We start from the raw sequence: 26,128 nt of genomic DNA, 5'->3' as shown, positions 1-26,128 counted from the left end.
AGGTATTATTCCTATCCAAAGTTTACCCAAAGAGGCACTGCTGTTACTCCTGCCCCGGCTCCTGCCCCGGCTCCTGCCCCCTTGCCCCGACTCCTGCCCCCTTGCCCCGACTCCTGCCCCCTTGCCCCGGCTCCTGCCCCCTTGCCCCGGCTCCTGCCCCCTTGCCCCGGCTCCTGCCCCCTTGCCCCGGCTCCAGCCCCCTTGCCCCGGCTCCAGCCCCCTTGCCCCGACTCCTGCCCCCTTGCCCCGACTCCTGCCCCCTTGCCCCGGCTCCTGCCCCCTTGCCCCGGCTCCTGCCCCCTTGCCCCGGCTCCTGCCCCCTTGCCCCGGCTCCTGCCCCCTTGCCCCGGCTCCTGCCCCCTTGCCCCGGCTCCTGCCCCCTTGCCCCGCCTCCTGCCCCCTTGCCCCGCCTCCTGCCCCCTTGCCCCGGCCCTTGCCCCGGCCCCTGCCCCCTTGCCCCGGCTCCTGCCCCCTTGCCCCGGCTCCTGCCCCCTTGCCCCGGCTCCTGCCCCCTTGCCCCGGCTCCTGCCCCCTTGCCCCGGCTCCTGCCCCCTTGCCCCGGCTCCTGCCCCCTTGCCCCGGCTCCTGCCCCCTTGCCCCGGCTCCTGCCCCCTTGCCCCGCCTCCTGCCCCCTTGCCCCGCCTCCTGCCCCCTTGCCCCGCCTCCTGCCCCCTTGCCCCGGCCCCTGCCCCGTTGCCCCGGCCCCTTGCCCCGACTCCTGCCCCCTTGCCCCGGCTCCTGCCCCCTTGCCCCGGCTCCTGCCCCCTTGCCCTAGTGCCAGTTTGTTTATTGCAGTGACTGTACAGTGCAGCCATCACACAACAGCAGACAGAAAATAATTGCTTCCTTTGTCTTAATGCATCTAGAAGCCCCCTGTCTGCTTAGTATTACCACCATTAAGGATCACATTTTATTTTAGATAGACTGCCATTCATGTTCACTATACTATCCCCACCCAAGGTATTGTATGAATGTGTTAATTGGTGATTAACAGTTAAGAATGAACCAGGAGGCAAACTCTGCATTCAGAACCACTGTCAAGCACTTGAAATAAAATGACGAATGGAACCGTACTGCTCATTAGAAGACTGTCCTCTGGTATTGCATTCTGGGTTTTTTTTTTGTAGTTGTAAATGTTTAATCTCTGCTCTGTCATTGGTTTGAAAGTTTTTATTTTGTAAATAAACCGAAAGAAAATTGTTGAGAGATGGTTCCGCTTGTCCAGCCCGTCCGTGCTCTGTCACCTGCAGCGTTCTCTGATGGGAAAAGCCACAGAGCGGCTTCCAGCTCATCCCGCGCCGTGTTAGCAGATCCCAGCCAGAGCGGCATCGTATTGGCCTCACTGCCCCTGGAGCTAAGGAAGGAGCAGTGGGTTCGGGGTTTCTGTGCGTTCTCTCGCCCTCCTGCGCCTTCCCCGGCTCCTGCTCACCATCAAACGGAGTAGGCACCCTGAACTTGTGCATTCCCGTGTGCTGTTGGGAAAATGGAACTCCAGCATTTAGACCAGATGCCGATGAATCTATGTCCGAGCCACAATGGCGTGTGACCTGGAGGTGATGGGAATTGAATGCTGTGGTAGATATGGTGGACACTGCACGGTGCAGTGATGGAGGGAGTGCCAAAAAAGTGAGCCGTTTTGCCCTGTATAAGATCAAGCTTTGTGAGTAATGTCACATCATCCAGGCGAGTCTCCTGACTCGCGCCTCGGAGAAGGCTCCAGGGCATCCAGGAGGTAAGTTACTGGCTGCAGAATTCCCTGCCATTGACCGTCAAGGCGAGATGGTCAGATTCTTGTTGGAGGTGGTTATTGCCTGGCACTTAAACGATGTGGATGTCATTTACCACTTCTCAGCCGTTGCTGTTGTCCAGATCTTACTGTGCCCAGGCATGGACTGCTTTAGTACACAAGGGGCTGCAGACGTGCTGGAAACTGTCCCATCATTGGCGAACAACCCAGCTCTGACCTTACGGTGCAGGGAAGGTGATTGATGAAGCAGCTGAAGATGGTTGGGCCGAGGACACTGCCCCCCGAGGAACTGCATTAGAAATGGAACTGGAACTGAACAGCAACCATCTTCCTTTGTGCTGGGTACGACTCCGCATAAAGTAAATCACTTTTTAAAAAGAAAAACAGAACCAGGGACTGTCCAGGCCTACGTGGGTCCGTCAATGAATATTTCCACAGTGTTATATAGGCCATAGGAGCAGCATAGCCTGCTCCGCCATTCAATCAGGTCATGGCTGATCTCATCCTGGTCTCAAACCCACCTCCTTGCCGGTTCCCCGTATCCCTTTAATCCGTTTTTAGCGTCCGAAATATATCCATCCCCTTGAAACCGTTTAATGATTCTTATTCCACCGCACTGTGGGGGCAGTGAGTTCAACAAATTCACCGCCCTTTGCGAGAAGTAGTTCCTCCTCCTCTCAGTTCTAAATCTACCGCCTCTCAACCTATATCCGTGACCTCTCGTTCTAGACTGCCCCAAAAGAGGGAATATTTGGTCTACATTTACTTTATCAATCCATTTTAGTATTTTATACACCTCAATCAGAAACCCTCTCATCCTTCTAAACTCCAGCGAGTATAAGCCCAAATTGTTTAATCTCTCCTCATACGTCAACCCTTTCATCCCCGGAATCAATCTGGTGAGCCTCCTCTGAACTGCCTCCAATCCACCACATCCTTCCTCAAATAAGGAGACCCAAACTGGACACAATACTCCAGACGTGGTCTCACCAACACCTGATACAATTACAACAACACTTCTCTACTTTTATACTCCAATCCTTTGTAATAAACGCTAACATTCCATTTGCCTTGCTTCAAGGATTTCCATTTCGCAAAGCGCCATTAAGTTGCGAGCTGTAACCAGGTGGAACTGGAAAATCACCTCCCCACCCCCTCCAGCTCAGAAGATCATCTCCCTAAGTGGCCCTTGTTAAAACAGATTAAACACAGAATGGAGCTCCCTCAAAACAGCCCTGGGTGGGTCCAGCACAGGTTCGACACAGAGTAAAGCTCTCTCTGTGCTGTCCTTTAAAGGATTTTGGTTCTTGCAATAGATAATGTGCCCTGCAGCTAGCAGTGGCTGGGATTGTCACAGGTGACTTCCACTCTTCCCAAACTGTTCCATAAGTGTGCGAAACAGAAAAGTTATCAACTCGTATAAATTCCACTTTTTAAACCCTGGTCTTCTCTTCACTCTGTCGTTCAAACCTGCTGCCTTTCCCAGCCTGCCCCAGCGGTGTAGTCACGTTCGGGAACTATTCCCAGTGAAGCACGCTGGCATTTGACCCAGGTAGGGTTTGACTGCTGCTGTCGACGTGAGCCTGTCAATGAGTAAGTCAGCAATAATCAAGAGCAGGAGAGTTGGCTGATTCCCAAGTTAATAAGCAGAAGCACAAAGATAATCAGAGCGGGAATATTTCTGCATCCATTTATTGCGTTCCCTCATCGAAGACACTGCTGACCGTGTGTACGATAATGAGACAAATCAGGTTTCGTTTCCTTAAATGTTTTATTTCCAAAAACAAAATCAAACAAAAGCTTTAAATAAAGTGCACGTAAATATTTTGTCAGCTTTAACAAAGAGTCATCTGGACTCGAAACATTAGCTCTTTTCTCAACCCTACAGATGCTGCCAGACCTGTTGAGATTTTCCAGCATTTTTTCTTTGGCACGTAAATATTTGTTCCTTAAGGCTGCGAGGGAACCTCTGTGTCGGGGAGAAACTGGAATCGGAGAGGGGTAAGCGAGGCGGCTGGGCTGCCTTGGGGGTCCCAGGCACACCCTTTACCCAGGTTCAAATTAAAGTGGCAAAGTATAATAATATAATAATCTTTATTGTCACAAGTAGGTTTACATTAACGCTGCAATGACGTTACTGTTAAAAGCCCCTAGTCGCCACACTCCGGCGCCTGTTCGGGTACACGGAGGGAGAATTCAGAATGTCCAATTCACCTAACAGCACGTCTTTCGGGACTTGTGGGAGGAAACCGGAGCACCCGGAGGAAACCCACGCAGACACGGGGAGAACGTGCAGACTCCGCACAGACAGTGAACCAAGCCGGCAATCGGTAGGGTTCCCCATGGTAGGATTATTCAGAAAGTTAGGGGGCATGGGATACAGGAAGATTTGGCTGTCTGGATACAGAATTGGCTGGCCGAAAGAAGACAGCGAGTGGTAGTGGATGGAAAGTATTCCGCCTGGAGGTCGGTGACCAGTGGTGTCCCGCCAGTGATTTGTTCCGGGACCTCGGCTCTGTGTGGTTTTTATAAATGACTTGGATGAGGAAGTGGAAGGGTGGGTTAGTAAGTTTGCCGATGACACGAAGGTAGGTGGAGTTGTAGATCGCTGAATCCACAAGACGTATTAACAACCTTCGAGCGATGCAGTAAAATCCACCGTACAGACTGTTTCAAATCTCACAACCATCTGAACACAAATTAGTTTCCTGGTCCCCCCCCCAGGTTGGTCCCAGGAGTTCTGGACAGGGTGGTATGGCCCCGTTTAGACGGGTATCTGCAAATTGACAAAAAGCTCCAAGGAAATGCACAGTGGTCACTCTGTGCGATGGGATTGAATGGCTATGTGAGAGATTCCTGAGGCTGTGTGTACTGCGTACTGTACTGGAGCAACCTCTGTCTCACTCTTTCTTCTCCTCCTCGTTTTCCTCCTCCTTTTGTTTCCTCTTGAAGAATCCACACTGTTGGGGAGAAGACTGTTTCAATATTAATGCAGCAAACAAGAAGAGATGGTTTTTTTTGGAGCAGCTTGTGACAGGACTGACCAGGGAACAGGCAATAATTCTGGATTTGGCGATGTGAAATGAGGTAGACTTGATTAGGGAACTTAAGGTGAAGGAACCTAATCCCATTTGCCAGCACTTGGCCCATAGCGTTAAATGTGACGACGCTGCCAAGTGCTCATCCAGGTACGTTTTACAGGATGTGAGGCAACCCACCTCCACCACCCTCCCAGCCAGCGCGTTCCAGACCCTCACCACCCTCTGGGTAGAAACGTTTTCCTCAAATCATCCCTTAACCTCCCACCCCACACCTTGAACTTGTGTCCCCCTTGTAACTGACCCTTCAACTAAGGGGAACAGCTGCTCCCTGTCCATGCCCCTCGTAATCTTGTCCACCTCGATCAGGTCGCCCCTCAGTCTCTGCTCCAGAGAAAACAACCCAAGCCTATCCAACCTCTCTCCATAACTGAAACGCTTCATCCCAGGCACCATTCCTGGTGAATCTCCTCTGCACCCCCTCCAGTACAATCACATCCTTCCTATAATGTGGCGACCAGAATTGCACACAGTGCTGCAGCTGGAGCCTCACCAAAGATGTGTGCATTGGACCATGGCCACTGAGAATAGAGCCCAACAAACCGTGAATTAGCTGGCATCCGGAGGAATTATGAAGTGTCACTGAGCTCGAGGATGACTTGCCTCAGGCAACAGGAGAGGAAATGCTCTTGCGGTTTTCATAAATTGTGTTCCTCAGACAGATCAGCTCTCTCACCGAAACCTTGCCCCCTGTCTTTCTTCCTCAGAAACGGTCAGTTGCCCCCTGACATGTCCAACAACTGGATCAACCTGAATCCCTTTTCCTCTCTTGGGTTTCAATGTTGACAACAGCACTGAACGAAACACCAGACGTTTACCTTCCACAGAATGAAGACAATGAGAGCCAGCAGCAGGAGACCCCCGATGGTACTGCCAATAATAATCCACAGAGACACGGCAATCACCACTGCTTTGATCAGCTCCAAAGTTACCTACACATCAAATTCCACACATTAGTGAGAAAGAGTTCAGCCCAATTCTTCAATATTCTACGCTCACTGGAGTGTTTGATGGAGACAGTGTGGAGGGAGCTTTACTCTGTATCTAACCCCGTGCTGTACCTGTCCTGGGAGTGTTTGATGGGGACAGTGTAGAGGTAGCTTTACTCTGTATCTAACCCCGTGCTGTACCTGTCCTGGGAGTGTTTGATGGGGACAGTGTGGAGGGAGCTTTACTCTGTATCTAACCCCGTGCTGTACCTGTCCTGGGAGTGTTTGATGGGGACAGTGTAGAGGGAGCTTTACTCTGTATCTAACCCCGTGCTGTACCTGTCCTGGGAGTGTTTGATGGGGACAGTGTAGAGGGAGCTTTACTCTGTATCTAACCCCGTGCTGTACCTGTCCTGGGAGTGTTTGATGGGGACAGTGTAGAGGGAGCTTTACTCTGTATCTAACCCCGTGCTGTACCTGTCCTGGGAGTGTTTGATGGGGACAGTGTAGAGGGAGCTTTACTCTGTATCTAACCCCGTGCTGTACCTGTCCTGGGAGTGTTTGATGGGGACAGTGTAGAGGGAGCTTTACTCTGTATCTAACCCCGTGCTGTACCTGTCCAGGGAGTGTTTGATGGGGACAGTGTAGATGGAGCTTTACTCTGTATCTAACCCCATGCTGTACCCAGTCCTGGGAGTGTTTGATCGGGACAGTGTAGAGGGAGCTTTACTCTGTATCTAACCCCGTGCTGTACCTGTCCCTGGGAGTGTTTGATGGGGACAGTGTAGAGGGAGCTTTACTCTGTATCTAACCCCTTGCTGTATCCTGTCCAGGGAGTGTTTGATGGGGACAGTGTAGAGGGAGCTTTACTCTGTATCTAACCCCGTGCTGTCCCTGCCCTGGGAGTGTTTGATGGGGACAGTGTAGAGTCCTGGGTATCAGATATGACCTTTCTGCACGTATTCAGGGTTGTCTAACATCTGCACGCCGAATTTGGACAAACATTAGCTGTCGGAATCTAATTACTCATCCCCCCTATTCCAGTGCAAGTTAACAGGAAACACTGCTTACCTCTCTGTACCGAGCTGTCTCGGCAAGTGACAGGACCTGGGGCGTCTGTACATCCAGAGTGAAGGTGGTCACGATTTTCAAGGATTTGAACTTTGCCTGTGGAAAGAGGGTTCGACAGTTTCAGACTATCCTCCAGTTCAAGATGGCAACTGTCCCAAGCTGGATCAGGGGGTGGAGTTTAAATACATATCAAAATGCATAAGTGTTTAGAGTTACAGCGAGTCACTGACAACAATACAATCACAGATTGTACGTTTACAGAGTTGTAACCCATCTGACCTACAGCACCAGGCCCAAACACCTTCGAGGGCTTACCTCACATTTGTCGTGATCTCTGTATGTGCGTGTACACAAGGGGTTAATGTGTAATCAGTAGAATCAGGTGATCACTAGATGGCGCTACTAACAGGGGTATAAAATTCATTCTGCTTCCCAGCCTCCTTTGGGTGTATTGTGACGAGGACAGGAGTCGAGATTAGCTCAGAGTGTTAGTGTAGATAAACATAGTTACTGTATTTACATAGAACAACATAGAACGTACAGTGCAGAAGGAGGCCATTCGGCCCATCGAGTCTGCACCGACCCACTTCAGCCCTCACTTCCCAATCCCTGTAACCCAATAACCCCTCCTCACCCTTTTTTGGACACTAAGGGCAATTTATCACGGTCAATCCACCCAACCTGGTGGCTGGTTTAGCTCACAGGGGCTGGTTTAGCTCACCAGGCTAAATTGCTGGCTTATAAAGCAGACCAAGCAGGCCAGCAGCACGGTTCGATTCCCGTACCAGCCTCCCCGGACAGGCGCCGGAATGTGGCGACTAGGGGCTTTTCACAGTAACTTCATTGAAGCCTACTCGTGACAATAAGCGATTTTCATTTCACCTGCACATCTTTGGACTGTGGGAGGAAACCGGAGCACCCGGAGGAAACCCACGCAGACACGGGGAGAACGTGCAGACTCCGCACAGACAGTGACCCAAGCCGGGAATCGAACCTGGGACCCTGGAGCTGTGAAGCCACACAGTGCTAACCACTGTGCTACCGTGCTGCCCTGAACAAGATTTAGATCTTGTTAACCTTATCACAAGCATAAATATTAAAGTAACAAACTGACAAAAATATTGTTTCAGTTACTCAATAAATCTTTTACTTTTACTGCACGGCTTTGAGTCTCATCAAGATTCAAAAAACCTCATCAACAAAGGGATTCAGTAACATATTACATTCAGTCGTATAGCAACATACTACCAGAAGTCTAATAATACAGCATTCAGCTTACATCACCTAACGGACTCACTCATTGCACAAAGACAACTGTTGCTTGCCTTTGCTGTGTGCGTAGGTATGGGGGGGGGGGGGGGGGGGGGGCCTGTGTTTGTGGAGGAAGGGGATTGATTGGGGCCTGTGTTTGTGGAGGTAGGGGGCTGACTGGGGCCTGTGTTTGTGGAGGTAGGGGGCTGACTGGGGCCTGTGTTTGTGGAGGTAGGGGGTTATCTGGGGCCTGTGTTTGTGGAGGTGGGCTGACTGAGGCCTGTGTTTGTGGAGGTATGGGGTTGACTGGGGCCTGTGTTTGTGGAGGAAGGGGATTGACTTGGGGCCTGTGTTTGTGGAGGTAGGGGGCTGGACTGTCGGGCATGTGTTTGTGGAGGTAGGGGGCTGATGGGGCCTGTGTTTGTGGAGGTAGGGGGTGGACTGGGGCCTTGTGTTTGTGGAGGTAGGGGGCTGACTGGGGCCTGTGTTTGTGGAGGTAGGGGGTTGACTGGGGCCTGTGTTTGTGGAGGTGGGCTGACTGAGGCCTGTGTTTGTGGAGGTATGGGATTGACTGGGGCCTGTGTTTGTGGAGGAAGGAGGTTGAATGGGGCCTGTGTTTGTGGAGGAAGGAGGTTGACTGGGGCCTGTGTGGAGGTAGGGGGTTGACTGAGGCCTGTGTTTGTGGAGGTAGGGGGTTGACTGAGGGCCCTGTGTTTGTGGAGGTAGGGGGTTTGACTGGGGCCTGTGTTTGTGGAGGAAGGGGGTTGACTGGGGCCTGTGTTTGTGGAGGTAGGGGGTTGACTGGGGCCTGTGTTTGTGGAGGTAGGGGTTGACTGGGGCCTGTGTTTGTGGAGGTAGGGGGGTTGACTGAGGCCTGTGTTTGTGGAGGTATGGGGCTGACTGGGGCCTGTGTGGAGGTAGGGGGCTGACTGGGGCCTGTGTGGAGTAGGGGGCTGACTGGGGCCTGTGTGGAGGTAGGGGGCTGACTGGGGCCTGTGTGGAGGTAGGGGGCTGACTGGGGCCTGTGTGGAGGCAGGGGGCTGACTGGGGCCTGTGTGGAGGTAGGGGGCTGACTGGGGCCTGTGTGGAGGTAGGGGGCTGACTGGGGCCTGTGTGGAGGTAGGGGGCTGACTGGGGCCTGTGTGGAGGTAGGGGGCTGACTGGGGCCTGTGTGGAGGTAGGGGGCTGACTGGGGCCTGTGTGGAGGTAGGGGGCTGACTGGGGCCTGTGTGGAGGTAGGGGGCTGACTGGGGCCTGTGTGGAGGTAGGGGGCTGACTGGGGCCTGTGTGGAGGTAGGGGGCTGACTGGGGCCTGTGTTTGTGTAGGTAGGGGGTTGACTGAGGCCTGTGTGGAGGTAGGGGGCTGACTGGGGCCTGTGTGGAGGTAGGGGGCTGACTGGGGCCTGTGTGGAGGTAGGGGGCTGACTGGGGCCTGTGTGGAGGTAGGGGGCTGACTGGGGCCTGTGTGGAGGTAGGGGGCTGACTGGGGCCTGTGTGGAGGTAGGGGGCTGACTGGGGCCTGTGTGGAGGTAGGGGGCTGACTGGGGCCTGTGTTTGTGGAGGAAGGGGGTTGACTGGGGCCTGTGTGTAGGTAGGGGGTTGACTGGAGCCTGTGTTTGTGGAGGTAGGGGGCTGACTGGGGCCTGTGTGGAGGTAGGGGGTTGACTGGGGCCTGTGTGGAGGTAGAGGGTTGACTGGGGCCTGTGTGGAGGTAGAGGGTTGACTGGGGCCTGTGTGTAGGTAGGGGGTTGACTGGGGCCTGTGTGGAGGTAGGGGGCTGACTGGGGCCTGTGTGGAGGTAGGGGGTTGACTGGGGCCTGTGTGGAGGTAGGGGGCTGACTGGGGCCTGTGTGGAGGTAGGGGGTTGACTGGGGCCTGTGTTTGTGTAGGTAGGGGGTTGACTGAGGCCTTATCACTTCACAAGCACGTTCCTGAACGCTGAGGTACGGCCGTGCTCCTCAAAGCGAGAGCAGATGTGAAAAATGACAAAGTGCGGGGTGAGGAAAAGACAAGGGCTACACACTAGCAGCGAGGCACTGATTGGCACTGGCTGCTAAAGGGGGTGCTAAAAATAATCGCAAACTCACCGTTCTGAAGAATTTACCATACAGCATGTAACCGACATGAAATGCCACCTCCTCGTTCCTGTCTAGTGTCTTCATGTGGCAGGTGAGTGTGTTACACCAGGAGTTCCTGCAGTCCTGTTCGAACAGAACACAGACCGGGTATAACCTTCACTGACGAGAATTAACTGCTTCGCTATTTAACATCCAACCTACCATCAGGTCGCACAGCACCAACCCAGAGGCGTTAACCTCACACACTCCATGAAGATTGGGGAAATCTCTCTCGCAGTCTCCCACTGCTCGTCATTCCCTATCTCCCAGTACTTGTCACTCCCTATCTCCCACTGCTCGTCATTCCCAATCTCTCACTGCTCATGACGACCGTTACAGGTCGGATCTCGAACAATAATGAGTCAGAATTCAGGAGGGAGATGGAGAACCTAGTGGAGTGGTGTAACGACAACAATCTCTCCCTCAATGCCAGCAAAACTAAAGAGCTGGTCATTGACTTCAGGAAGCAAAGTACTGTACACACCCCTGTCAGCATCAACGGGGCCGAGGTGGAGATGGTTAGCACCTTCAAATTCCTCGGGGTGCACATCACCAAAAATCTGTCCTGGTCCACCCACGTCGACGCTATGACCAAGAAAGCGCAACAACGCCCATACTTCCTCAGGAAACTAAGGAAATTCGGCATGTCCATATAGACTCTTACCAGGTGCACCATAGAAAGTGGCTGCATCAAAGCCTAGTATGGCAACTGCTCGGCCCAAGACCACAAGAAACTTCAGAGAGTCGTGAACACAGCCCAGTCCTTCATACAAACCTGCCTCCCATCCATTGACTCCATCTACATTTCCCACTGCCTGGGGAAAGCGGGCAGCAAAATCAAAGACTCTTCCCACCCGGCTTACTCACTCTTCCATTGGGCAGGCATCATAAAAGTTTGAGAACACGCACTAACAGATTCAAAAACAGCTTCCTCCACGATGACCCTCTTATGTACTGACCTGATCTTATGGACTGAACTGATCTTTCGAAGCATCTTCTCGACAGTTGTATAACTACATACCGTAGACCTCACCTGCTGTCGATGTTTATGTATTTCCAATGTGTATTCTCATGAACTCATTCTCTCTCTACCTCTATCCCTCCGCTCATTATTCTCTCTATCTCACTCCCATTGCTCATTATTCTCTCTATCTCACTCCCATTGCTCATTATTCTCTCTATCTCACTCCCAATGCTCATTATTCTCTCTATCTCACTCCCATTGCTCATTATTCTCTCTATCTCACTCCCCCATTCATTATTCTCTGTATCTCACCCCCATTGCTCATTATTCTCTCTATCTCACTCCCAATGCTCATTATTCTCTCTATCTCACTCCTATTGCTCATTATTCTTTCTATCTCACTCCCAATGCTCATTATTCTCTCTATCACACTCCCAATGCTCATTATTCTCTCTATCTCACTCCCATTGCTCATTATTCTCTCTATCTCACTCCCATTGCTCATTATTCTCTCTATCTCACTCCCATTGCTCATTATTCTCTCTATCTCACTCCCATTGCTCATTATTCTCTCTATCTCACTCCCCCATTCATTATTCTCTGTATCTCACCCCCATTGCTCATTATTCTCTCTATCTCACTCCCAATGCTCATTATTCTCTCTATCTCACTCCCATTGCTCATTATTCTCTCTATCTCACTCCCATTGCTCATTATTCTCTCTATCTCACTCCCATTGCTCATTATTCTCTCTATCTCACTCCGAATGCTCATTATTCTCTCTATCTCACTCCCACTGCTCATTATTCTCTCTATCTCACTCCCATTGCTCATTATTCTCTCTATCTCACTCCCATTGCTCATTATTCTCTCTATTTCACTCCCAATGCTCATTATTCTCTCTATCTCACTCCCATTGCTCATTATTCTCTCTATCTCACTCCCATTGCTCATTATTCTCTCTATCTCACTCCCATTGCTCATTATCCTCTCTATCTCACTCCCATTGCTCATTATTCTCTCTATCTCACTCCCATTGCTCATTATTCTCTCTATCTCAAACCCATTGCTCATTATTCTCTCTATCTCACTCCCATTCTCATTATTCTCTCTATCTCACCCCATTGCTCATTATTCTCTCTATCTCACTCCAAATGCTCATTATTCTCTCTATCTCACTCCCATTGCTCATTGTTCTCTCTATCTCACTCCCATTGCTCATTATTCTCTCTATCTCACTCCCATTGCTCATTATTCTCTCTATCTCACCCCATTGCTCATTATTCTCTCTATCTCACTCCAAATGCTCATTATTCTCTCTATCTCACTCCCAATGCTCATTATTCTCTCTATCTCACTCCATCCGCTCATTATTCTCTCTATCTCACTCCCATTTCTCATTATTCTCTCTATCTCACTCCATCCGCTCATTATTCTCTCTATCTCACTCCCATTGCTCATTATTCTCTCTATCTCACTCCCATTGCTCATTATTCTCTCTATCTCACTCCCATTGCTCATTATTCTCTCTACCTCACTCCCATTGCTCATTATTCTCTCTATCACACTCCCTCTGTCCTTTATCTCACTCCCCCTGTTGGTCATTGTCATTAAGTACCAGGCGATCCACATATTGGAGGTCTCTGGGAAGGAACTGGTTGCCTCGTGTTCCCCTCAGTGGATCTGTGGCGTTTTCCATAGAGCAGTTGATCCCTGTGGCCTGTGGAAATACAGAGTTAGTGTGAGTAGGGGGGGGGAGCACGCGCCGAGCAACCCACCCATCCCACCTAACCTCCTCTGGGAGTAAAAGGTAGGATCTGAAGCCATCAGCAAAGTGCGAACAGCTCACAGCGTTATCCATCGGCCGAATGCACCGCTTGCCCTCCGCCTCACCCAGTGATTGTTAATCAGGAGGCCGTGAACTATTTGAGGATGTGTCACTGCTAAACCTGAGCCATTTTCTAACTGGGATAACGGTGCAGGAACTGAGACTCTGCAGCATTCGGCAATTGAAGCGAATTGCAACGCTCCAACCGCTGCCCTCCCTCGGATCACTAAACTCAGCACAGGACAGGAACAGCAGAAAAACAGGAGCGGGATGCGGCTATTCACCCCTATTCATTGTGATCATCCAGCATCATTGTGATCATCCAGCATCATTGTGATCATCCAGCATCATTGTGATCATCCAACATCATTGTGAACATCCAACATCAACAGTCTGATCCCAGGCCCCCCCCCCCCCCCCCCCCCCCCCCCCCCCGACTCCACCATATCCTCTCGATCCCCTTCTCCGCAAGTGTCTAAATGCTTCTTGAAAACGAACACACTGCTTTGGCCTCAACTACTTTCTGTGGTAAGGTGGCGCAGTGGTTAGCACTGCTGCCTCACGCCGCCGAGGACCGGGGTCACTGTCCGTGTGGAGTTTGCACATTCTCCCCGTGTCGGCGTGGGTCTCACCCCCCACAACCCAAAGATGTGCAGGGTAGGTGGATTGGCCACGCTAAATTGCCCCTTCATTGGATACAAAAAGAATTGGGTACTTTAAAGAAACCTAATTTCTGCGGTGATTTCCACAAGTGAAGAGATTTCTCCTCAGCTCCATCCCAAACGGTCTACCTGTATCCTCAGACTGTGACCCCCCCCCCCCCCCCCCCCCCAGCTCTGGACACACAGACCCCCCCCTACCAACCTCCAGAGGAGGTTCACAAGAATGATCCCTGGAATGAAGAGCTTGTCGTATGAGGAACGGTTGAGGACTCTGGGTCTGTACTCGTTGGGAGTTTAGAAGGATGAGAGGGGATCTTATTGAAACTTACAGGATACTGTGAGGCCTGGATAGAGTGGACGTGGAGAGGATGTTTCCACTTGTAGGAGAAACTCGAACACAGGGACACCATCTCAGACTGAAAGGGATGATCCTTTGAAACAGAGATGAGGAGGAATTTCTTCAGCCAGAGGGTGGTGAATCTGTGGAACTCTTTGCCGCAGAAGGCTGTGGAGGCCAAATCACTGAGTGTCTTTAAGACAGAGATAGAGAGGATCTTGATTAATAAGGGGGTCAGGGGTTATGGGGAGAAGGCAGGAGAATGGGGATGAGAAAATATCAGCCATGATTGAATGGCGGAGCAGACTCGATGGGCCGAGTGGCCTAATTCTGCTCCTACGTCTGATGGTCTAATGTTGAGCGGGATATTCTCACTGTGCTTCAGCACCCCGCTGGATGCCATGTCTGTCTCTCTCCTTCAAACCTGACCTGCTCCTGCTGTGAATAATGAACCGATGTGTCTCCCAGTTAACGGACGGGGAACATTACTGAGTGGCTCAGTGTCTGGGTAGCCACCCTGTACTTACCGGCTCAGTATAGGAAGTGGTCACTACAGAAATGTAATAGTAGGCGCTGGTCATGGTCGGAATGTAGATTTTAGCTTCCAAATCTTCAGCAAGGAAACAGCCAAGGTTTTTGATCTAAAAACACATAAGATTTAATAAAGATTGCAGACACCTTGCTCAAGAGGGCTAGAATACAAGAACAGGGATGTACTTCTGAGGCTGTATAAGGCTGTGGTCAGACCCCATTTGGAGTATTGTGAGCAGTTTTGGGCCCCGTATCTAAGGAAGGATGTGCTGGGCCTTGGAAAGGGTCCAGAGGAGGTTCGCAAGAATGATCCCTGGAATGAAGAGCTTGTCGTATGAGGAACGGTTGAGGACTCTGGGTCTGTACTTGTTGGGAGTTTAGAAGGATGAGGGGGGATCTTATTGAAACTTACAGGATACTGCGAGGCCTGGATAGAGTGGACGTGGAGAGGATGTTTCCACTTGTAGGAAAAACTAGAACCAGAGGACACCACCTCAGACTAAAGGGATGATCCTTTGAAACAGAGATGAGGAGGAATTTCTTCAGCCAGAGGGTGATGAATCTGTGGAACTCTTTGCCGCAGAAGGCTGTGGAGGCCAAATCACTGAGTGTCTTTAAGACAGAGATAGATAGGTTCTTGGATCAATAAGGGGATCAGGGGTTATGGGGAGAAGGCAGGAGAATGGGGATGAGAAAAATATCAGCCATGATTGAATGGCGGAGCAGACTCGATGGGCCGAGTGGCCTAATTCTGCTCCTAGGTCTTACAGTTAGTTTGGAGCCGCTTGTTGCTGCCCTGACTCCATGCAAAGCGGTGGGGCGGAGGGTCAATTGGGAATTTCAAACCTTTGTTTACTGGGCAAGGGACTGACAGAGCTCAGGTGGGCAAAGTCAGATACAGGTCAACCATCGCTCAACTGAATGGTGGAATAGGGTCAAGGGGCTGAATGGTTCTCCTGTTCCTGTCACAGGGGAGCTGGATTGCGACCAGCAGCAGCAGCCCCTGGCTGGGTAACCCTTCCTCAACTCGTAATTTAGTGACTTCTGTCTTTGACTGGGGCTGGGTGGGAAGAGCTGACAAGAGCTGAAACTAGGACAAGGCTCTCCACCACAGAGGGCGACGCATTTATTCCATTACCTCAGGGTGAGGGATCTGTGTAGAGTTACACACGCACCCCGGATGTTGGGTCCTTGTCTCTGATTCCCAGAGCATTGGCAGATGGGCAGCACGGTAGCACAGTGGTTAGCACTGTTGCTTCACAGCGCCAGGATCCGAGGTTCGATTCCCCGCTGGGTCACTGGCTGTGCGGAGTCTGCACGTTCTCCCCGTGTGTGCGTGGGTTTCCTCCCACAGCCCAAAGACCCGCGCAGGTTAGGCGGATTGGCCGTGCTGAATTTCCCTTCCAGTCCAAAACGATGAAGAGGGGTTATTGGGTTATGGGGATAGGGTGGAAGTGAGGGCTTAAGTGGGTCGGTGCAAATCTCCAATTCAGTTTTACAGCTCTTATACCGAGACCCCTTCCTTGCTCCTGTCACGGGAGTGTCCCTTCAAGAAACGTTTTTGTCTTATCACGTGGCTTCAGTGATGTCATTTTTGTGGGTGGAGCTGGGCGGTGGCTCTGTGTTTTACTTTCGCTTTCGATGGGTCGAATGGCCTTCTGCACTGTACATTCTACGTATCTATGGAGAAGGGAGAGAGGGAAGGCTGGAGGTACAGGAGCGGATCCAAACCTTGCCACATACCCCACTGTCAGGACACACGCAATATCCAGTCAACAACAACAGGAGCAACTGGAGACAAAGCAGCCCTTCAGGTAATAACTGCTTCGTCTCTGACCATCTCTACCTTAAAGCTCTGCTTGAACTCCGGGTGGACTTCTTCAGGCACTGGCTCTGTGGCAGGCTGCACCTCATACCGCTGATGGCTGGATTCACTGTCAGGGGAACAGCAGCAGGTTTTAACAATGGCAATGGCACAGCGACGTCTGTTATATTAGTCACAACATTCTGAGGCACAGGAGCACAAAGACAACATCTTAAACTTTCAGCTTTGAGCTCGGCTACACCCAGAATAGAGTTACAGTGGGCCAACTGGTCCATGCTGGTGTTTACGTCCCCCCCCCGCGCACAGTAGGCTCCCAAATTCCTCTCCTGTTCTAATTCCTCCCCCTGCTCCCCCGTAACTAACCCATTAAATGTGGACCGAGTCCCTGTCTTTAGCCACTAATCTGCTGGTGCGTTGTACAGATTCTACCTCCCGTGTGAAGGTGCTTTATCCTAAATCTCCAATTCAGTTTTACAGCTCTTATAATGAGACCCCTTCCTTGCTCCTGTCATGGGAGTGTCCCTTCAAGAAACGTTTTTGTCTTATCACATGGCTTCAGTAGAGCTGGGCTGTGGCTCTGAGTTTTACTTTCGCTTTCAGCTTTTGTCTGCTGTGGATTCAGACAGGAGAAAGAAGTGTTTTGTTCCTGTCTCTCTCTCTCTCTCGTTCATTTTGAATATCTGTTCCAGTAAAAATCACCTTGGTGGTGGCTTTAGATATAGTTTGCTCTCCAGAAGGGTTTAAACCTGCTGGTGAGAAGGGGGTCAGGATCACGGGGAAAGCCAGTCTTATTCAAGTGGGAATACAGAGTGCTGGGCCACGCCCTTGAAAAGGGGCTTTCGGTTTATGAGATTTTGTTATTGAATTGGAACAGTTAAGGAGGAATTCATTAAGTGTGATATACGCAGATTACTGTAGCTGGGGGGGGTGTCTTTATGTTTGTAATTGATAAAAATTCTTGCTGTGTGTTTATATAAATGTTAACAAAGTTCTTAGAATAAAGGTTGCTTTTGATTAAAGTGTCTGGCAAGACTGTTGAATCACACCTGAAGTGAAGGCTTCTGTGCTCACCTTAGCCAAATTCAACAAAAGGTTATAGGTCAGGTGAACTCCACAATACATTTTGTAGTTTTTTTAAACCCTGGCCCATAACACTACAAACAAGGTTTATCTACCCCCTCTTGTGTGCCGCACCTTCATAATATTTTTTTGTAACAAACAGTTTTATTGAGGTATTTTTGGCATTGTAAACAGCAACAACAGTAGTGTGCAAAACAAAGATAGTGCAAATGGCAACTCCTCTCTCGCAAATAAACCCGCCTATTCTTCCCCCCACTCTACGTTATTTTACCCCCCCCCCACCCCGCCCCACGAAGAAGTCGATGAATGGCTGCCACCTCCGGGCGAACACCGATAGTGATCCTCTTCAGGCGAACTTAATTTTTTTTCCAGGCCGAGGAAGCTCGACATGTCCGAAAGCTACACTTCGGTCTTTGGGGGCTTTGAGTCCCTCCAGGCCACCAGTATTCATCGCCGGGCTATCAGGGAAGCAAAGGCCACAACGTGAGCCTCTATCCCCTCCTGGACTCCCGGATCTTCCGAGACCCCAAACATTGCCACTTCATCGCCACCCTTGTCTTTCAGTACCTGGGACACGACGTCCGCAAATTCCTGCCAGTACCTCCTGAGTCCTGAACATTCCCAGAGCGTGTGAACGTGGTCCGCTGATCCTCCGCCCCGTCATAATATTGAGCAGTTTTATCAAATCACCTCTCTTCCGAGACAGGGTCCCAATTTTGCCAGCCTTGCTTCCGATGTGTATTTCTTCGCAGCAGGCAGCCTCCTGGTGGATCCGTCCAGGTTTGGAAACGGGAGGAATCTCCCGCCGCACTGACCCGACTTCATTGTTCACCAGTCCCAGCCTGGGGAGGGCTGCCTCTGCTGGCGTTGTGCTGTCTCACACTTTCTGACCTGGGGCCCAGAAGCCCCTGGGCGAAGGGGCACGGAGACAACTGACCGAAATGAACAAAACGCAGCACGCCGCATTCACTGGAAATCTGAAAATCCTGGAACCCCTCAGCAAGTCGGGCAGCCAGGGTGGAGGGGACAAGCGAGGTGGCTCACGTCTGAAGCTCTCATCCGGGCTGTCAGTCAACAGTCTTCGGCGGGAAGGTGGCACAGTGGTTAGCACCGCTGCCTCACAGCACTGAGGACTCGGGGCAGCACGGTAGCACCGTGGTTAGCGCAGTTTCTTCACCGCACCAGGGTCCCAGGTTCGATTCCCGGCTTGGGTCCCTGTCTGTGCGGAGTCTGCACGTCCTCCCCGTGTGTGCGTGGGTTTCCTCCGGGGGCTCCGGTTTCCTCCCACAAGTCCCGAAAGACGTGTAGGTGGGTTGGCCGTGCTAAATTGCCCCTTAGTGTCCAAGGAAGGTTAGGTGGGGGTTACGGGGAGGTGCGGGGGATAGGGAGATCTTTCCAGGAGCCGGTGCTGACTCGATGGGCCAAATAGAACATAGAACGATACAGCGCAGTACAGGCCCTTCGGCCCTCGATGTTGCACCGACATGGAAAAAAAACTAAAGGCCATCTAACCTACACTATGCCCTTATCATCCATATGCTTATCCAATAAACTTTTAAATGCCCTCAATGTTGGCGAGTTCACTACTGTTGCAGATAGGGCATTCCACGGCCTCACCACTCTTTGCGTAAAAAACCCACCTCTGACCTCTGTCCTATATCTATTACCCCTCAATTTAAGGCCATGTCCCCTCGTGCTAGCCACCTCCATCCGCGGGAGAAGGCTCTCACTGTCCACCCTATCTAACCCTCTGATCATTTTGTATGCTTCTTCTTCTTCTTGGTCTCCTTCTGCACTGTAGATTCTATGATAAATCAAAGCTGGTTTCGCCACACCTTTAGCTAATACATCAGATGCTGGACGTGCAGACGAGCTCAGTTTGTGAGCGAGCTCGGTGCCTTGTACTCCGACACTGATACCCTCCATGCTCTGAGCGACTCCCAGTTCTAATTTTCAGGATTTGCGATCTGTTTAACACTGCTGTGGTCAGCAGCAAGGGTGAGACCCAGAATTGGAGCCACCTACCTGGTCAGGAGGAGGTCTGACTCGTACCGCACGGCAGCCCACATGTACACCGTGTTATCGCCGAGGGTCTCGTCCATCTCCGTGCTGTCGCTGCAGAGAGTGAGAGTTTCCCCGTTACATTGGAGGCCCTGAACCCCACCAAGGAGAGGCCGATCTCCGGGTCAAACATCTGACCCCCCCCCCCCCCCCCCCTCCCCCCGCCACGCCCCTCATTGGGGCGAGCGAAACGCAATGACCCAGAGCTTCCACCTGAAGAGGAGGAGGGCGACTGACTCGGTCAGCGTGTAGCTCACCGAGCTGACCGGCTGCTGCTTCGTGATGCAAAGCAAGGCCAGCAGCGTGGGTTCAATCCCCGCACCGGCTGGGGCGATCGCAGCAGCTTACGGCCACCTGGGAGAGGCCCTACCCTGGCCCTACCCCCGCACCTCCCCGTAACCCCCACCTAACCTTCCTTGGACACCTGGTCCTCAGAGGCGGCACAGGGAAGTTTCACTAAGTTACTGCCGGGAACACGGGTTCCGGCGTCTGCAGGTGAGGGATTTTGTGCGGAGACTGGTTTCGACCTTCCCGTACCTACCGCCCTGGGGACTGCAGGGATAAGGTGGGGTCGAGGACAGGAGTAGGAGAGGGAGGAAGGTTTCAGAGATGTACAGGGAGTGGGAGGGAGCCCCGATAGGGGAGGTGAAGAGAAAGTGGGAGGAGGAGCTGGGTGGGGAGTTGGAGGCCGGGCCAAGGGAGGAGGCCCTGAGGAGAGTTAACACATCCTCGTCGTGCGCCGGGCTCAGCCTGATCCAGTTTAAGGTGGTCACAGGGCGCACATGACGGTGGCCGGGATGAGCGGGTTCTTCGAGGAGGTGGAGGAGAGGTGTGGGCGCTGTGCGGGGGGGGGGTCCTGCGAACCATGTTTTGGGCGTGGCCGTGACTGAGGGGTTTCTGGCAGGGGTTTGCTGACATGTCAGAGGTTTTACAAAGTGAGGGTGGTTCCGAGTCCTGATCTTCGGTGTGTGAGAAGCCCCCGGGGGCCCAGGGGGTGAGAGAGACCGACGTCCTGACCCTTTACCTCCCTGGTGGTCCCGGAGACGGATCTTACTCAGGTTGGAGGGACCCGGAGCCCCCGACGTCAGGGGGGGGGGGGGGGGTGGGTGAGGGTTAGCGACACGGCGGGGTTTCCCTGACTCGAGAAGATTAAATTCGCCTGGAGGGGGTGATTGCAGGGGTTCGCTCGGAGGTGGCAGTCGTTCATCGACTTGCTTCGAGAATAATGAAGCTGGTCAGTGGGGGGGGGGGGGAGTAAGGGCAGGAGAACCAATGGAAAGGGGGGCTGGGGAAGGTGGAGGGGGGGGTAGGGAAGGCGTGGGAGAGAGACGAGTAATGGTGGTTTGTGTCAGCCATGTTGACTGGGGGTTTTGTACTTGGGGTGGGGGGGTGGGGGGGGGGGGGGAATTGTTGGTTATATTGCTGTGTTTTAGTTTTTGTTGACACTTGATGTTGAAAATTGTTAAAATTGCAAATGCCTCAATAAAATATGTTTTTTAAAAGTGCCAAGGTGAAGCAAAGTGACTTCACTTGAAAGGGTCGTGAATTTCTGAAATGCTGTATCTCAGCAGGTTGCGTATGTTCCACGGTTTAATCGATTTGAGGTTGGGGGTGTCCCATGGAGGGCGGGGCCAGGGAAGGACGTGTCAGAAAGGATGAGGATCCTAAAATCGAGGTTTCTGCGTGAGAGGGAAGCAAAGAGTGAGCGCGAGGCCGATAGAATGAGCGGAACTTATTGGACAGCGGGTCGCAGGGTCTTGGACGAGGTCGATGACACGTGCGTGCGCCCAGTCACCAGGCATTGCCTCGAGACCATCTAGTTTCTCCCTGACAGCTCCCCCACCTGCAGAAGTAGGCCTGAGGCTCAACGTGAGGGACGGTGAAAGAAGACAATGAAGTGATGTCTGACCTGGTAACACTGAGGTACAACTCCACTTCATCCAACAGGAATGAGCAACGGAACTCAAACTCCACTCGAAAGGACACCTGAGGGGGGGGGGGGGGGGGGGGGAGACAAACATTTCATGAAGCAGGTCAGACCTTCTCTTCACAAAACTGTATCTTACAAATGGAAGCTTAAATCAGGCACCAACATTTTTCCTTTGCGCTTCTGTTGACCTCCTTTATCAACATCCCTTTTTGCTTCTCTTCCTCGTCTGCAATTCCAGAATTCTGATGGAATTCAAATACTCTGGTGTGTAAGTAAACGTCGCCCGAGCAGAGATGGCAGTCACGCTAGCCCATCAGACATAGGAGCAGAATTAGGCCACTCGGCCCATCGAGTCTGCTCCGCCATTCAATCATGGCTGATATTTTCTCATCCCCATTCTCCTGCCTTCTCCCCATAACCCCTGACCCCCTTATTGATCAAGAACCTATCTATCTCTGCCTTAAAGACACTCGGTGATTTGGCCTCCACAGCCTTCTGCGGCAAAGAGTTCCACAGATTCACCAGCCTCTGGCTGAAGAAATTCCTCCCCATCTCTGTTTTAAAGGATCGTCCCTTTAGTCTGAGATTGTGTCCTCTGCTTCTAGTTTTTCCTACAAGTAGAAACATCCTCTCCACGTCCACTCTATCCAGGCCTCGCAGTATCCTGTAAGTTTCAATAAGATCCCCCCCCCCATCCTTCTAAACTCCAACGAGTACAGACCCAGAGTCCTCAACCGTTCCTCATACGACAAGCTCTTCATTCCAGGGATCGTTCTTGTGAACCTCCTCTGGACCCTTTCCAAGGCCAGCATATCCTTCCTTAGATACGGGGCCCAAAACTGCTCACAGTACTCCAAATTGGGTCTGACCGGAGCCTTGTACAGCCTCAGAAGTCCATCCCTGCTCTTGTATTCTAGCCCTCTCGACATGAATGCTAACATTGCATTTGCCTTCCTAACTGCTGACCGAACCTGCACGTTAACCTTAAGAGAATCGTGAACAAGGACTCCCAAGTCCCTTTGTGCTTCTGATCAACGAAGCATTTCCCCATTTAGAAAATAGCCTCTGCCTCCATTCCTCCTTCCAAATTGCATAACCTCACACATTTCCACATTGTATTCCATCTGCCACTTCTTTGCCCACTCTCCTAGCTTGGCCATATCCTTCTGCAGCCACAGCCCGCCCGTGTCAACCCCCCCCCCCCCCCCCCCCCGTGTCAACTAAGGCAGGCAGCACAGTCAAATGAAACTCTTAATCTCATCCAGTCCCACCTGGACGTGTTTTCCCGCGGGGATCGCTCGCTATTGGGAATGCTGGCTGGTTCATTCCCCTGGGATCGAGGCCCAGTTCGATTGGACTTGCAGCAACCTCTCTGTGAGTAACTCGAACCAGAGGAATAAGGACCAGCGTCACGGACTGCGCTGGATTTCAGGCACTCGCTGAGGAGAGTGAATGAATGGAGAGGGAGCTAAACCCATCTCGACGAAGCAACCCTCGATTATCAGTTGCCAGTGAGGAAGGAGGGAAAATGCACCAGCATTCTGAGATCCGACTCAGTCCACACCGCAGAACAGTCTGGAACAGAAGCCCAGAGGGAGCCTGGGACAGCCAGTGGAAGGGGGAACGCTAACACTTCTGCAGACACCTGACAAGAGCTGATGATGTCTGTTCTGACGGACGTACCTGCATCAGTGATCGGAAGACTGGGAAACTCACGTTGCAGATTCTGTGGTGGGACGAGTAGACTAAACATTCAACTTTATTCTGTGCATCATCCTGTGGAAATTAAACATCACAACATTAATGGGGCACAGGAAATAGTGCCCCACACTCCCAGGACAGGTACAGCACGGGGTTAGATACAGAGTAAAGCTCCCTCTACACTGTCCCCATCAAACACTCCCAGGACAGGTACAGCACGGGGTTAGATACAGAGTAAAGCTCCCTCTACACTGTCCCCATCAAACACTCCCAGGACAGGGACAGCACGGGGTTAGATACAGAGTAAAGCTCCTCTACACTGTCCCCATCAAACACTCCCAGGACAGGTACAGCACGGGGTTAGATACAGAGTAAAGCTCCCTCTACACTGTCCCCATCAAACACTCCCAGGACAGGTACAGCACGGGGTTAGATACAGAGTAAAGCTCCCTCTACACTGTCCCCATCAAACACTCCCAGGACAGGTACAACACGGGGTTAGATACAGAGTAAAGCTTCCTCTACTCTGTCCCCATCAAACACTCCCAGGACAGGTACAGCACGGGGTTAGATACAGAGTAAAGCTCCCTCTACAGTGTCCCCATCAAACACTCCCAGGACAGGTACAGCACGGGGTTAGATACAGAGTAAAGCTCCCTCTACTCTGTCCCCATCAAACACTCCCAGGACAGGTACAGCACGGGGTTAGATACAGAGTAAAGCTCCCTCTACACTGTCCCCATCAAACACTCCCAGGACAGGTACAGCACGGGGTTAGATACAGAGTAAAGCTCCCTCTACACTGTCCCCATCAAACACTCCCAGGACAGGTACAGCACGGGGTTAGATACAGAGTAAAGCTCCCTCTACACTGTCCCCATCAAACACTCCCAGGACAGGTACAGCACGGGGTTAGATACAGAGTAAAGCTCCCTCTACACTGTCCCCATCAAACACTCCCAGGACAGGTACAGCACGGGGTTAGATACAGAGTAAAGCTCCCTCTACACTGTCTCCATCAAACACTCCCAGGACAGGTACAGCACGGGGTTAGATACAGAGTAAAGCTCCCTCTACACTGTCCCCATCAAACACTCCCAGGACAGGTACAGCACGGGGTTAGATACAGAGTAAAGCTCCCTCTACACTGTCCCCATCAAACACTCCCAGGGCAGGTACAGCACGGGGTTAGATACAGAGTAAAGCTCCCTCTACACTGTCCCCATCAAACACTCCCAGGACAGGTACAGCACGGGGTTAGATACAGAGTAAAGCTCCCTCTACACTGTCCCCATCAAACACTCCCAGGACAGGTACAGCACGGGGTTAGATACAGAGTAAAGCTCCCTCTACACTGTCCCCATCAAACACTCCCAGGACAGGTACAGCACGGGGTTAGATACAGAGTAAAGCTCCCTCTACACTGTCCCCATCAAACACTCCCAGGACAGGTACAGCACGGGGTTAGATACAGAGTAAAGCTCCCTCTACACTGTCCCCATCAAACACTCCCAGGGCAGGTACAGCACGGGGTTAGATACAGAGTAAAGCTCCCTCTACACTGTCCCCATCAAACACTCCCAGGACAGGTACAGCACGGGGTTAGATACAGAGTAAAGCTCCCTCTACACTGTCCCCATCAAACACTCCCAGGGCAGGTACAGCACGGGGTTAGATACAGAGTAAAGCTCCCTCTACACTGTCCCCATCAAATACTCCCAGGACAGGTACAGCATGGGTTAGATACAGAGTAAAGCTACCTCTACACTGTCCCCATCAAGCACTCCCAGGACAGGTACAGCACGGGGTTAGATACAGAGTAAAGCTCCCTCTACACTGTCCCCATCAAACACTCCCAGGACAGGTACAGCACGGGGTTAGATACAGAGTAAAGCTCCCTCTACACTGTCCCCATCAAACACTCCCAGGACAGGTACAGCACGGGGTTAGATACAGAGTAAAGCTCCCTCTACACTGTCCCCATCAAACACTCCCAGGACAGGTACAGCACGGGGTTAGATACAGAGTAAAGCTCCCTCTACACTGTCCCCATCAAACACTCCCAGGACAGGTACAGCACGGGGTTAGATACAGAGTAAAGCTCCCTCTACACTGTCCCCATCAAACACTCCCAGGACAGGTACAGCACGGGGTTAGAAACAGAGTAAAGCTCCCTCTACACTGTCCCCATCAAACACTCCCAGGACAGGTACAGCACGGGGTTAGATACAGAGTAAAGCTCCCTCTACACTGTCCCCATCAAACACTCCCAGGACAGGTACAGCACGGGGTTAGATACAGAGTAAAGCTCCCTCTACACTGTCCCCATCAAACACTCCCAGGACAGGTACAGCACGGGGTTAGATACAGAGTAAAGCTCCCTCTACACTGTCCCCATCAAACACTCCCAGGACAGGGACAGCACGGGGATAGATACAGAGTAAAGCTCCCTCTACACTGTCCCCATCAAACACTCCCAGGACAGGTACAGCACGGGGTTAGATACAGAGTAAAGCTCCCTCTACACTGTCCCCATCAAACACTCCCAGGACAGGTACAGCACGGGGTTAGATACAGAGTAAAGCTCCCTCTACACTGTCCCCATCAAACACTCCCAGGACAGGTACAGCACAGGGTTAGATACAGAGTAAAGCTCCCTCTACACTGCCCCCATCAAACACTCCCAGGACAGGTACAGCACGGGGTTAGATACAGAGTAAAGCTCCCTCTATACTGTCCCCATCAAACACTCCCAGGACAGGGCCTGAAGAGGGGGGGAGGGGCCATAATAGGAGGGATGAGGATCCTGAAGGTTGGGGGGGGGTTGACGGTTAGTGAAGAACGGATATGAAGGGACCTCTGGAAGGTTGTGAAGGATGAAGGGTGGGGGTCTGGGGGGAGAGGAGTGAAAGTGGGGGGAGGGCACATGAAGGGTTGAAAAGGAGGAGGGGGGTTCCTTCAGCAACTCCATGGCGGGGTGTCCTCACCTGGGGGGG

General features: G+C 51.9%; 1 protein-coding gene across 1 annotated transcript in view; it reads right to left on the bottom strand.

The window, feature by feature from the left end:
• Positions 1 to 4,150: 4,150 nt before the first annotated feature.
• The window catches only part of itga10 (integrin, alpha 10), a 107,861-nt gene continuing 85,883 nt past the window's right edge, over positions 4,151 to 26,128 (bottom strand). The window contains exons 20-29 of the mRNA XM_038787107.1: positions 23,115 to 23,207; positions 21,411 to 21,487; positions 19,466 to 19,555; positions 16,382 to 16,469; positions 14,532 to 14,645; positions 12,796 to 12,897; positions 10,184 to 10,297; positions 6,846 to 6,941; positions 5,664 to 5,777; positions 4,151 to 4,707 (exon numbers count right to left, since the gene is read on the bottom strand). Coding sequence (XP_038643035.1) covers positions 4,648 to 4,707; positions 5,664 to 5,777; positions 6,846 to 6,941; positions 10,184 to 10,297; positions 12,796 to 12,897; positions 14,532 to 14,645; positions 16,382 to 16,469; positions 19,466 to 19,555; positions 21,411 to 21,487; positions 23,115 to 23,207 — 948 coding nt within the window. The 3' untranslated portion in view covers positions 4,151 to 4,647. The remainder of the gene's footprint in view (positions 4,708 to 5,663; positions 5,778 to 6,845; positions 6,942 to 10,183; positions 10,298 to 12,795; positions 12,898 to 14,531; positions 14,646 to 16,381; positions 16,470 to 19,465; positions 19,556 to 21,410; positions 21,488 to 23,114; positions 23,208 to 26,128) is intronic.

Source organism: Scyliorhinus canicula, chromosome 30, assembly GCF_902713615.1.
Source record: "Scyliorhinus canicula chromosome 30, sScyCan1.1, whole genome shotgun sequence".
Lineage (NCBI taxonomy): Eukaryota > Metazoa > Chordata > Chondrichthyes > Carcharhiniformes > Scyliorhinidae > Scyliorhinus > Scyliorhinus canicula.
Note: the sequence above shows the minus strand (reverse complement) of the source record. Positions and strands in the feature narration are given on the sequence as shown.